The 12,289-nt window shown below is 60.0% G+C and overlaps 1 protein-coding gene across 1 annotated transcript; it reads left to right on the top strand.

Moving 5' to 3' along the window:
• The first annotated feature begins 529 nt into the window (after nucleotides 1–529).
• GABRQ (gamma-aminobutyric acid type A receptor subunit theta) lies at nucleotides 530–12,054 on the top strand. Its single transcript, XM_037512781.1, has 9 exons — nucleotides 530–678; nucleotides 2,519–2,607; nucleotides 6,875–6,942; nucleotides 8,012–8,232; nucleotides 8,637–8,719; nucleotides 9,091–9,228; nucleotides 9,718–9,870; nucleotides 10,463–10,722; nucleotides 11,302–12,054. The coding sequence occupies exons 1-9, from the start codon at nucleotides 530–532 to the stop codon at nucleotides 12,052–12,054; spliced, it is 1,914 nt and encodes a 637-aa protein (XP_037368678.1).
• Nucleotides 12,055–12,289: the final 235 nt, after the last annotated feature.

Raw genomic sequence — 12,289 nt, 5'->3', positions numbered from 1 at the left:
GCACGGCTCCGGGCTCCGGGCGAAACACATTTTTGCATTTCCGCAGAGCGGGGCGCTGGACCCACCGGCTCCGCTGTTGCCCGCAGCGGCCCCGCCCGCCGTCCGCGCGTGTCCGCGTCGGGAAGCGCCCCGGAGGCCAGAGGGGGCGGGGGCCGGGGGCGGGCGCGGGCGCGGGCCCGCGCGCGCCCCTTTTTGTGCGGCTCCTGGCACCTGCCGGATTGGTCCGGCCGCCGCTGCCGTCGGAGTGGGCGGAGCCGGCCGCGCGCCCCGCTCGCTGCCCAGTCGCCCCCGGGAGCGGCCGCAGACGGAGCGCACCTCGCGGCGGCCGCGCGAGCGGAGGCGCCGGGTCAGGCTGCGCTACTGGGGACGGCGGCTTCCCGGCTCTGCGCGCCGCTCCGATCTCCGCGCTCCCCGCGCCCCGTACCCCGGCGTCCCGACCGCGCTCCCCTCGGCGGCGACTCGCCGCGACCCCGTCCCTGCCGCCCGCCGCAGCGCCCTGCTCCCGCGCCCTCGCCCCGGCGCCGTGGCCATGGGCGCCCGAGGGATGCTGCGAGCCGCGGTGTTCCTGCTGCTCATCAGGACCTGGCTGGCCGAGGGCGACGACCCCCCGCCCTCCCACCACTTCCACCTGGGGCTCGCGTCCCGCGTGCCCGAAGTCGTCCTGAACCTCTTCCACTGGTAAGGGCCGCGTGGACGGAGCGGGCGGGTGCGGGGACTCGGGGCCCGGCCGGCCGGGGCGCGGGGAGGTGGCGGCGCGGGTGCGGACGGCGCGGGGAGGGAGCGCGCGCCTCGGCGCACCTGTTACTGCGGAGCCTGCGGGCGCCCGCGTGCGCCCGAGCCCAGCCGCAGCCCGGGGTCCGCCGCCTCCCCGGGACGGAGGCGCGGGCAGCTCCCCCGGGACGGCCCCCCGGGCACCTGTGGGCTCGGGCGGGAGCCTCGGGCGATGGGCATCCCCGAGCCGGACGGTGGAGACACCTGTTTGAGTGCAGCTCGCGCCCGTCCCTGCGGCGCCTGCGTGTGTGTTCACGCGCGTGTGTGCTGCGAGGTGAGCGGCTCGGGCGCTGCCGCAGAGAGGGCGCGGGCCCAGCGGCCCCGGGAGCGGGCGGTGCGGCGCGGCTCGCGGTGGGTGCGCGCCGTGGGTGCGCGCAGTGCCGGCCCGGGGAGACTCTGGGCGGTCCCGCGGGCTCCGCCTTTGGTTTCTGGGGTCGCCGCATCTGGAGACGCTGAGCCCCCAGGCGGCCGCTGCGCGGGTCACGCAGAAATGTGCGTTGATGGCGCCCCGAGCCCGGGCGCGGTCAGATGGACGATGTGTGGTCGCACACGCGCGGGAATACGTGCCTTTCGCTCGGGAATACTTTGTGTTCACACTTCGGAATGCGGGGTGGTGAGATCTCGTCGTGAAACATAACTGGGAATGATGTTTGTAAAGGGCGACCCAGCAATGAACAGATATTCAGGGGAAAGGGGGGATGATGGGCGAGGGTCCAGAAATGGCCTCAACCCGACATGTCAGGCCGCCCCAGTGAACACACACGCACACGCACGCTCACGCACTTGCAGGGGCTGACAGGCTTTGGGCAGTGCGTGAAAGACCCTCAGCATCACGGCCATGCCACGGCTTGGCTCCCTCCCAAGCTCCCATTTTGAGGGGGAAAGCCCCGCTACACATTGCTGACGTGAATGGCGTGTGCACATGAGAGACTTCTGGAAAGAGCAGCTCTCGGCAGAACTGAGCTGGGTCCACTTGCCTTGACTCAAGACACCTCCAGGCTGGAAGCACACGCTTCGCCAGACAGGTGCTGCTCGGGCACATGTGCGTTTGTGTGTTTGGGAAGACAGACCTTCCCCCCAAGAACCTGAAATGACTTTGTTTGGGCGAGGGTCATAAACCTCCGCTGTGTGCACAGCCTTTCTGTCTGCGTCACAAGCCATATGCCGAGTCTGTAAAACAGCCGGGTGCGAAAGCAAGGCTCACACAGACGTGACAACAAAGTGCCCAGTCCCAGCCCAGGAGGGAGCGCTGAGGAGCTGGAGACACGGGAGCCTTGCTGGGCGCCTGAGGGCAAGGGGGCTAGAGAGTGGCCTCCCCTGGGACTCAGGCACCCCAAAGGGAAGACACCCCGCAACCTGTAAGGCCCACAGGTGCCAAGAGGGGGGCTCTTCATGGGGTTGAAATCAGCCATTTATTTATCTGGGGACTCTGCTACCTGCCCACGCCTTCCTTTGCCCCCCCATCCTGCCTAGTAACTAGGATCCAATCTTTGTGCCCCACACCCTGGATCAAAGCAGCGGGGAGGGGAAAAGGAATGTGCGTCACTGCGGCCCTTCTGGCTGACTCACCGCGGGGAGGGAGGGCAGGGAGAGACGGAGACACGTATGACTGTGCATGTCTGCCTGTGTGCAGGAGCAGGGACGGCCTGGCGAGTTGACGCCTGCGGTGTTCTTTGTTATTTCTCCTCCAAGAAGCGACATGGCATGTACTGACGACCAGCATTTACCCATGGCTTCTCTGTTTCAGCAAAAATTGTGCCAATCAAACTGTGGTTCACAAGATTTTGGACAGGGTACTGTCGAAATATGACATCCGTCTGAGACCTAATTTTGGAGGTAAGACCCGCAGACACCAGAGGCTTTGTGCGCCGACCCCGCCCAGGGAGCTGAACAGTGATGCCCCCACCCCCAGGAGCCACGGGCCAGCCCCTTCCACACCCACTTCCTGACCCTGCAGACTCCAGCAAGGGCGCACTCCCAGCCTCCCACTCCCCAGACCTTTTGCTCTGCCCCTGGCATTTCTCTCTCACTCTCTGCCCTCTTATGCCACAGACCTTGTGCACGTGCTCGCGCGCGCATACACACACACCCCTGAAGCACTCGCCCTGGGGTAGCCACAGGGGCGCTAAATTACAGAAATGGGTGTCGAAGACCAAATGCACCGTTCAAGTTCCTGCCCCATCTGTGGGGGCGCATGTCCCCCACTTCAGAGCACAGTGTGTCCATGGCAGGGTCCAAACCAAGAGCAGGGCCTGCTCTGCCTAATTCGCCTCACCCACGTGGCCCCAGGCACTCTCCCCCTCTGCCCTGCTCCCCAAGCCTCCACCTCCCACCTAGTTCAGGCCCTTCAGGCTGCTGCAGTCAGCTGACCTGATGAGCCCAGGGGTCCCCTTCTGAAGGCTTGATTCAGCTGCCACGTAAAAGCCACCCCGGGACTCGCTCTCCAGTCTCAAGCCCAGAGATGAGAAATGACTGGACACGGCAGCAAAGACCTCCAGGTGGCCCACACCGGTTTCCCCTGAAATTTCTGCCTCCCCTCTGTGGGGAAGAGTGGCTGGCCTGGGCCACGGACAGGACAGTCCCCTGACCGCACTGAACAGTAGCACTCTTGGGCCAGGGACACCCAGAAAACCTGGAGCACGGACAGATAGCAGGAGGTACCCGAGAGGGCTGCTCCCCCCACCCCCACCCCGAGGGAAATGGGGACCAGCTTAGCGGTGAGGCTGGCTCAGTCAGCCAGCGCCCTCTGCAGGGGGCAGCAGTAGCCCTGAAAGGCTTAACTGGCGCTGGGGCTAGAGGTCTGCGCTCCCGGAACCGCCCAAGGCGAGGGCTGGGGTGGGGGTGGTGGGGGAAGACACCCCTAGCAGGCGCTGTGCTGCACCCAGGGAGCCACCTTGAAAACCAAGGTGACCACCCTGGGCTCAAACTTCGGAGGCGGGCACTTGGTCAGTGCCCTTTGCTGCTGCGTTGCTCCCACCCAGAGCGTCAGGGCTGAAGGAGCAGCCAGGATGCGAGGGGGCGTGCCTGGGGCTGGGAAGCTGTGGCCAGCACGGCAGCTGGGGGAATTCAGCGTTAGGGCGCAGCCAGCACCCCAGCCAGCACCCCACCGCCTGATGCTGCATTTTGGATCCTTTGTGCCAAGCACTGTTGGCAAGGGGCACCTTGCCTCATCCTCAGGCTTCTCGGCAGAAAGTGACCAACAGCCATTTTAAGTGGAACAAACGCAGCCTCCCCTTTGCAGAGCCACGGGGCGCGGGGTGGGGGCGGTCCTAGAGCACCCGCAGCTCTCTGGGCATTGTCAGGGGCGACTGGCCCCCAGGGCACCTCCCCAGCAGGCTCCCAGCTAACTTGGATTTGTTTCCACCCTATGCCTAGGTTGGGGGGGGGGTCCTTAAGCCAGGCATGCGGACCAGGGCCTCGGGAGAGATGCCCCGATTTGGAGGGACAGCAGATGGACTCGGCAGGGAAGCGCGACTCAAGACCCCGAGCTTTAGCCAGGAGACGCTGGGGGGGGGCACCCAGGACTCCCAGGAAGTCCCCCGCTAGACAGAGTCACAGTCCCGGGTCTGTGGGTGCTGAAGCGGAGGCGTACATGCCCGCAGGCCCCTGCCCCGCTGCGACGGGGTGCCCAAGGGAGCCTCCTGACTTCCTTGCCCAGAGCAGGGCGCGGGGGAGAAGGAGCAGGAGGAGCGGGGGCATTGAGCCAAGATGCCCCTTTGCCGCCAGAGAAACGGGACCCGACCCGTGCCGCCCACGGCAGGTCCCCGAGGACTTGGCCCACCCAGCCCCCCGCCACGGGGGCGCCCTCACGCCTCCCTTGGTCTCCTCTTCCTCGGGCTCGGCCGCGCCGCGCCGACGCCAGGACCCGCAAGAGTCGCTCGCAGCCCACGTGCACACACCCTCGTGCACACACTGACACGAGCACACTCACACACTCCACCTCCACACCTATGCACGTACATAGTCACATACACACACACATGCTCACATATCACACACAAACACACTCACACACCCTCACATATTTATTCACATCCCACATATGCTCAAACACACGTGCTGACACATTCACTTACTTGCACAAAAAATGTTCACATTTGCAAACACAAATTTACTCACGTATATAGATCCACATTCACACCTGCTCATACACATGAACATATACAAATGCACGCATGAGTGTGCTCAGGCATCCGTTCACACACAAGTAACTCACATTCACTCACACTGATGTGTGTGCTGGCATGTACATGCTCACACGTGCAAGTTAACATGTTTGCACAAATAGTATGTTGTGTTCACAGGTGCACTCATGTACTCATCTGCATGAACATTTCTGCATATTTACCAACTCACACCAACATGTTCACCAATGAACATAGTCACTCATTAACACACATTGACTTTCACATGCACAAAGACCCATCGCCACACTCACACTGACTCACCTCTGCACAATGACACCCTGACGTACCACATGCTCATGGCAAAACTAGCACATCAACATGGTCACACATGCACTTGCACAGTGCACTCACACACTCACACCCACTCACCCACAGACATGTTCACATTCAGTCGCACACAGACACACATTCAATTAGTCATACGTGGTCACGGCCATGTGCTCACTCAGACACACGCACATGCTTACATACAATTACAAGTGACAGGTTTGTTACTAATGATAAGTGTGAGAGTATAAGTCTGACCCCTTATCACTGTCATTCCTTACACATGAGAAGGCCACAGGCACAAACATGTTCACAAGTGCACATGCTCACATGCGTGCACACACACACACAGCCACAAGCTCAGGTTTGCTTACATTCTTGATGTTCACTCTTACACACACACATTGATTCACATGCAAGGAAGTTGACTCCTGCACTGACAGGCTCACACTTACATATTCTGTCATGCACATTCACATGTTTGCACACGGACTCACACACCTCATGAACATGAACACAGAAACATTCACTTAACACAGACATACTCATGTAAACACAACTTTACACACACAAGGATGATCAGCCATTGATTCACAGACATGCATGCTCACAAATGCACTGACACATTAATAGGTGCACACAGATGGCCCACAGAGTCACTCCCACACAATACGCTCCAGTACATGCACACATTCACAGAAGTGTGATCACACATTCACTGGCACACATGAACACGTGCATGCACTCACACTTCCATGTTGACACACCCATATGTGCAGACATACTTACACATTCACTCCCGCAAAAACATTTCAACAGTTAACATTTAAATATGAATGCACACACATGCTCACTTCCACTCCTGTGCACACACGGAGACACTTACAAGCATGCTCACAGGAGCGAAAACACAGAGGAACGTATTTACTTATAAAGACACACTCACAAACCCACTTGCAGATGGGCTCGCCAACACACATGCTCACTTCTACGTGCTCACATTCACCCACATGCAGTGTACACGAGCACGTGTGCACGCTCATGCACACATTCAGGTGTGAGCACACAAATCCCAGCTAAACATGCTCACCTACACACATGCTCACACGTAAAGGCACAAGTGCCCAGGTTTGTCGTTGCTGGCATGCTGGTAGGCTCGCATGCACTCACATAGTCACACACTCACTCCCCGGGGCAACATGCCTTCAGTCACACTCAAGCATTTACTCCATACGGCACAGTCACGCAGAGTTGCTCACCTACAGACATGCTCACATGCACCAACACATACACTGACACATTCACCCACAAGTAAACACTATTGACTCCTACATGTGAACATGCTCCTGTACACACGTGTGCACTGCCGCCATTTGGCCGCACACATCTGCATACACACGGCAGAGCTTCTCTTCCACCCTTGGGCTCGTTGCGCTTCCATTGGAGTCACGGGACTCTCTGGAAAGGTCCACTGCCTCCTGCTTCGTCCCCCCCTGCGGTGCGCGCGCCGACTCCACTCGGTCAGGAAGCGGAGGTAGGTTCCGCGAGGCCACACAGTCACCGTCCAAATGGGGTCCACACCAGGCAGTCTGGCTCCGGAAGCCACCTGCGGCCTAGCCCGGACGTGAAAGCGTCGCCCTGTGTTGCAGGTGCCCCCCTGCCCGTGGGGATCTCCATGTATGTCTCCAGCATCGAGAAGATCTCGGAGGTGACCATGGTGAGTGTGGCCGCCGGGTCGGGGCGGGGCGGGGCAAGGGGCAGGGTTCTAACCCGCCGCAGAGCCCTGCGGAGAAGCGCTAGGGCTTGGAGGCTTTGCATGGGGAAGGATTTCTTTAAAAAGACGCGAATCATAAAATAAATGCAGGTGACTTATTTAAACTATCTTAAAATTCTGTAAGTCAAACCTTCTGGGACTCCTGTTTTGCAAAACAAAACCCCCAGTGGAGTAAGATATTTGCAGCACAAAGGGCTGGCATTGAAAACATACATAATTCCTGTGAATTAAGAAAAATATTTTTAAAACAATAAAAAAGGATGAGAAGATTTGAACAGGAACTTCATTTTTGTGAAGAAAATCAAGGAGCAGAGAAACATGGAACGACAAAATGCAAAGTGAGAGCACAGGGCACCCAGCCTGTGCTCAGCAGCCTGCGGGGCTGGCAGTCAGGGCAGACAGGCTTGGGGGGGTGGGGAGGGGGAGGCCTGGGGCCGCTCACCCGCTCTGGGCTCTGGGCAGGGGCGTGAGCTGGGATCTTCGAATCTTGGTTTTAGTCTCACCATGATTTTGTGTGAAGGGGATGTCACGATGACACACCCGGCGCGTAGCTAGGGCTGCCACGCCACGACTGCAGCCGCCGGGGCGTAATGCTGAGTGAGAGAAGCCACTACAATCACACTATGATTATTTGGGGGCGGAAAAGATTTAAAAATATAGGGCCTACTAAGCAGTAAGTTTTCTAGAAATACATTTGTAAATTAAAAAAACAGCAACAAGGGAGTTATTATCATGAAAATCGAACGCAGTGCTTCCTTCTGAGAGGCGTGGGGGATATATTGTGGAAGGGCCACCTGACAGCTTGAAGGCTATGGGTCGGGTTCTGTTTCTTAGCCTAGATTTTAATTCCATGAGGTGCATCGTATTATTCTTAACGTGACCATTCTTTCGTGCGTGTCATTACTGCCCTAGCTCTCAGATTTATTCTGCAAGCCCTTGTGCACACACACTCTCAGCACACGGGCCCTGGACCACCTCCCTGACGTCTGGCCTCCACCTTTTCTCTCCCCAGGACTACACAATCACAATGTTTTTCCATCAGACCTGGAAAGATCCACGTTTAGCCTACTATGAGACCAACCTGAACCTGACCCTGGACTATCGAATGTTTGAGAAGTTGTGGGTCCCGGACTGCTACTTTCTGAACAGCAAGGACGCCTACGTGCACGACTCCACCGTGGAGAACCGCGTGTTCCAGCTTCACCCGGACGGAACGGTCCGCTACGGCATCCGGCAAGTGCCCTGCCCCGGGAGCCTGGGGCCCACCCAGCAGGCCTCCTGCTCCCCACTCAGTGGCCCGTAAAGGCACTGTAAGGGGCACACAGAGAAGCCCAGTGCTTTCCAGATCTCTCTGGCTTAAATCCTGCCAGCTCTCGTGGTTTCTTTGTCACATACAAGTGCCCCCTTCTTTCTACACAAGGCAACTCACCTGTCCTCTAGAAGGGAGGAGTCGGGGAGGAGGGGAGCAGGAAGGGAAGAGAAGGAGGACAGGACTAGCCGGAGGGAGGGTCCAGCTGCAGCTTGGGCAGCAGGCGGTGCTAGCTGGGAGCCCCTGGGGAGTCTCCCCTGGCCCCCGTGGCAGTTCCATGGGCACAGGTTTCACGTGCCCTTCCCTTCCTTTTCCTCCTTCTTCGCAGACTCACCACCACAGCCGCTTGCGCCCTGGACCTGCAGAAATTCCCCCTGGACACGCAGACCTGCAAGCTGGAGGTGGAAAGCTGTACGTGACTCAGCTGTCTCCGGGGGCCCGCCCTGCCTGTGGTGGGGGCACCGGGAACCCAGCAGACTTGACAGTGAGAGGGAAGGCTGAGCTGCCCTGTGTGCTTCCTCCCCGCTTCTCTGTCCTCCATAGACGTCCAGAGAAGGTGGCTGGGGGCTGGGGGCTTGTGCGTGAGCTGGTAGGCAGGAGCGCCCCTCGCTGTGCTTCCCTCCGCCCGGGGAAAGCCCGCAGTGACCGGTCTTCTCACCCTTGCTCAGACACAGCTACACAGGAAGGCGCCCCCTCCCCAGACTCAGGCCACCCCCATCCTTTGGTGTCCACACACTGCTCTGGCTCACAATCTGGAAACTGCTGTCTCTGTCCCCTTGCAGACGGCTACACGCTCGACGACATCATACTCTACTGGGAGGGCAACGGCAAAGCCATCCGGGGCACCGAGCGGCTGCGCATCCCGCAGTTCAGCTTCCTGGGGAAGTCGATGATGAACAAGGAGGTGCTGTTCTACACAGGTGCGAGCGGCCCCGCATCCGCTGGCTCTGTCTCTTCTTCCCCGCTCCCCTCCTGCCGACCTCCGCCCTTGACCTCTGCACTCTGCTGTCCCCTTCCCTGTCCCTGCTGGTCTGGACACCTTTCCTGCCCCCGGGTCAAGGCCAGGGGTGGTCCTCGGCCGGAGGACACGGGCGTGGCAGCACCTGGCCAGGGCTCTCAGCCTCCACCTGCTTCCAGCTGTGCAGTATGGCACGTCGCTCCCTGCGACAGCTGTTGTTGGCGAGCACGCGCACGTGAGGAAGGGCGGCGGGAGAGAAGACCTGCCCCGCGCGCGGGCGGCTGCCGCGTGCTCACGGCGTTCGGGCAAGCAGATGGGGTCAGGGCCGCAAAGGCCACAGCTGGAGTGTTAGACACTCAACTGCCCAAACCTCCCCTCCTGTGTCCTGTACGTGTCCCTCTGGAAGGTCCCTCAGCCCTGCCAGCCTGATGCCCATTTGCCTCCTTGCCAGGTTCTTACATGCGCCTGATCCTGAAGTTCCTGGTCCGGAGGGAGATCACCAGCTTCCTCCTGCAGATCTACTGGCCCACCGTGCTCACCACCATCGCCTCTTGGATAGCGTTTTGGATGAACTACGAATCCTCTGCAGCCAGGGTGACGATTGGTAGGCTTGGGCCCGTCCCAGGGAAGAACTTGGTCATCTTACTCAGAAGAAAGGCCTAGGGTCTGGGAGGGGTACCTGGGCAAGGTGTGAGCACACAGAGGAGCTTCGTGCAGTGTAGGAGGTTTTTGACCAGCTCCAGAGAGGGGCATAGAGACCAGCTCCCTGGCCATCCATCCCCACCCTGGGGAATGCCAGGGTGTCCCACTTCCAGGCCTGGCTTCTCCTTCCTCATCTTTAGGGCTGATCCAGCAGCCCTCTCAGCAGTGCGTGATGGACTGGAGCTTTACTTTGCGTAGTGTTTTAGGGCTCCCCAAACCTTTCGAGGGATGTGATGGCATCGAGCGCTACGGAACGCCTATGCTGGAGAAGGCCGAGCGGGGCGGGGCATATCAGCTGCTGAGAGATCATCCGAGGAGCAGGAGGTCGTTTCAGATGTGATCCCAAGAGCCACAGGAAGTTGCTGGGGGAGGGAGCGTAAAGAGAGCGCTGCAGTGCAGGCCTTTGGCTGAGGGCTTTCCAGTGGGACACAGGCCTGATGACTTGCCAAGTTCAGCCGCTGGGGGAGGCTTACCCTGTGCCATGTCGTCTACAGGCCTGACTTCAATGCTCATCCTGAACGCGATCAACTCTCATCTGCGGAGTAAGCTCCCTCAAGTCTGCTGTATCAAGGCCATCGACATCTACATGGTCGTCTGCTTCTTCTTCGTGTTCCTGTCCTTGCTGGAGTATGTCTACATCAACTATCTCTTCTACAGCCTGAGAGAGAGCCACCGCCAGTACAGGCGCCAAAGGCGCGCGCGCAGAGTCATGGCCCGCTACCGCTACCAGGAAGCCGTGGCGCAGGTTGGCTTGGCTCACGCCACTGGCCCCCAGTGACCCCGAGCCTAAACCGAGCACTGCATCCTTTCCCACTTGCCATTTCCTTTAATCCTCGACACACACACACACACACACACACACACACACACTCCAGATGACCCTTTCGGGGGCAGGCGACGGAGCCGGGGGGCGGGGGAGAGAAGGAGGCTGAAAGGAGAACACTGGCGGCCCCCTCGTTCCTTTGCTCTTCCAGCTCCGCACCACGCTGGCAGTGCATTAGCGAGCAGCGCCCAGCCCCGCCTGCCACGGGAGGCCTTGCCTGTGTCCCTCGTGGGGCACTGCAGACACGGCGGCCCCGGGAGGCAGACTTGGCAGCCCCCGCGCACTCCCCGCGTGTTCACAGCATCTTGGTCCTATTCTCAGCCCCTGGCACGCCAGAGATGCCCGCAGCAGGAGGAGGAGGAGATAGAGATGTGCGTGCGGGAGGCCGGCAGCCATGTCCTTGCGCTGGAGGACAGCCCCCGCCCCCCGCGCTCCCCAGAAGTGATTGTTCACTCAAGGTATGACCAGGCTGACGTCATGAAGCTGTCCATCGTCTCCTTGAGGGACGAGGTCAGCATCGAAGATGACAATGACTCTTCTCCCTTCAGACCTGCGGAGACCGGCCTGGCCAGCCCAGAAAGCCTCCGCTCTTTGGAGTCCATCCTGAAGCAGGCCCCACTGGCCACCGCTGAAAGCCTCAGCTCACTGTCCTCTCTCTCAGACCAGTCCTGGCTGGCCACTGAAGGCAGCCTGAGCAAGCTCCCTTCCGCTTCCGAGCAGGCCCTGCCCAGCCACAGCCTTCGCACCAGGGCAGTCGAGAATGACGACGCCATCGTTCCTGCCGAAATCCTCAACCGTTCCGAGGCCCACAGCCACGCCGAGACCTGCGAGCCAGAGGAGTCTGGCTTAGAGGAGGCCCGCGGCCCCAGAGCAAGGCATCCGCTCACGTCTGGCCAGAGGCGCGCGCGCAGGCCCAGCCTCGACCTGGAGGAGATCCGCGCCAGCCTGGAAGATATGCGCGGCCTGCCCGACGACGTCAGAATGGAGAGCGGCTACAGCGACCTGGAGAAGGAGTTCGAGCGCGTGGTCGAAGCCACCTGCAGCCTTCCCGAGGACTTCCTGGGCTTCGATGACGACAAGGGCAGTAATTCCGAGTCTGACGACAGCGGCCCCCCCAGCCCCAAGTGCTCCTTCAAGGATAGTTTCTCCGCCAAGCTCTTTCTCCCTAGGTACATCCCCAGGGTCGACAAGTGCTCCCGCGTCCTCTTCCCTCTTGCCTTTCTGGTGTTCAACATCGCCTACTGGGCCTACCACCTGTACTAGGGGGTGGCACGCCGGGCCGGGCCCCTGCTCGGCTCGTCCTGGCTCCATGGGGCCAGGTTTTCTTTGATTTGGTGGGAACTGGGCGGACCAGTCAGTTGTGCCTTCTCTCTGTCCACCCGGGGTGGGATGGTGGCAAAGGATGTGTCCGGGCTGGAACGGAAGGGTTGCAGGTCAACTGCACACCGAGTTTCCCTTTCTGCCACAAAATTATGACCTTTGCAGAGCCTTCCAACAG

The sequence above is a fragment of the Talpa occidentalis genome, unplaced genomic scaffold (assembly GCF_014898055.3).
Source record: "Talpa occidentalis isolate TD23 unplaced genomic scaffold, MPIMG_talOcc4v2.1 talOcc4.15, whole genome shotgun sequence".
In the NCBI taxonomy this organism is placed as follows: domain Eukaryota; kingdom Metazoa; phylum Chordata; class Mammalia; order Eulipotyphla; family Talpidae; genus Talpa; species Talpa occidentalis.
Note: the sequence above shows the minus strand (reverse complement) of the source record. Positions and strands in the feature narration are given on the sequence as shown.

What these genes read in the sequence shown, in the direction of transcription:
- GABRQ (XM_037512781.1), top strand. Translation starts at nt 530, where the DNA reads ATGGGCGCCCGAGGGATGCTGCGAGCCGCGGTGTTCCTGCTGCTCATC. An exon ending in GTCCTGAACCTCTTCCACTG is followed by an intron (nt 679 to 2,518) that starts GTAAGGGCCGCG and finishes TCTCTGTTTCAG; the next exon opens with CAAAAATTGTGCCAATCAAA. An exon ending in TGCAGCCAGGGTGACGATTG is followed by an intron (nt 9,871 to 10,462) that starts GTAGGCTTGGGC and finishes TGTCGTCTACAG; the next exon opens with GCCTGACTTCAATGCTCATC.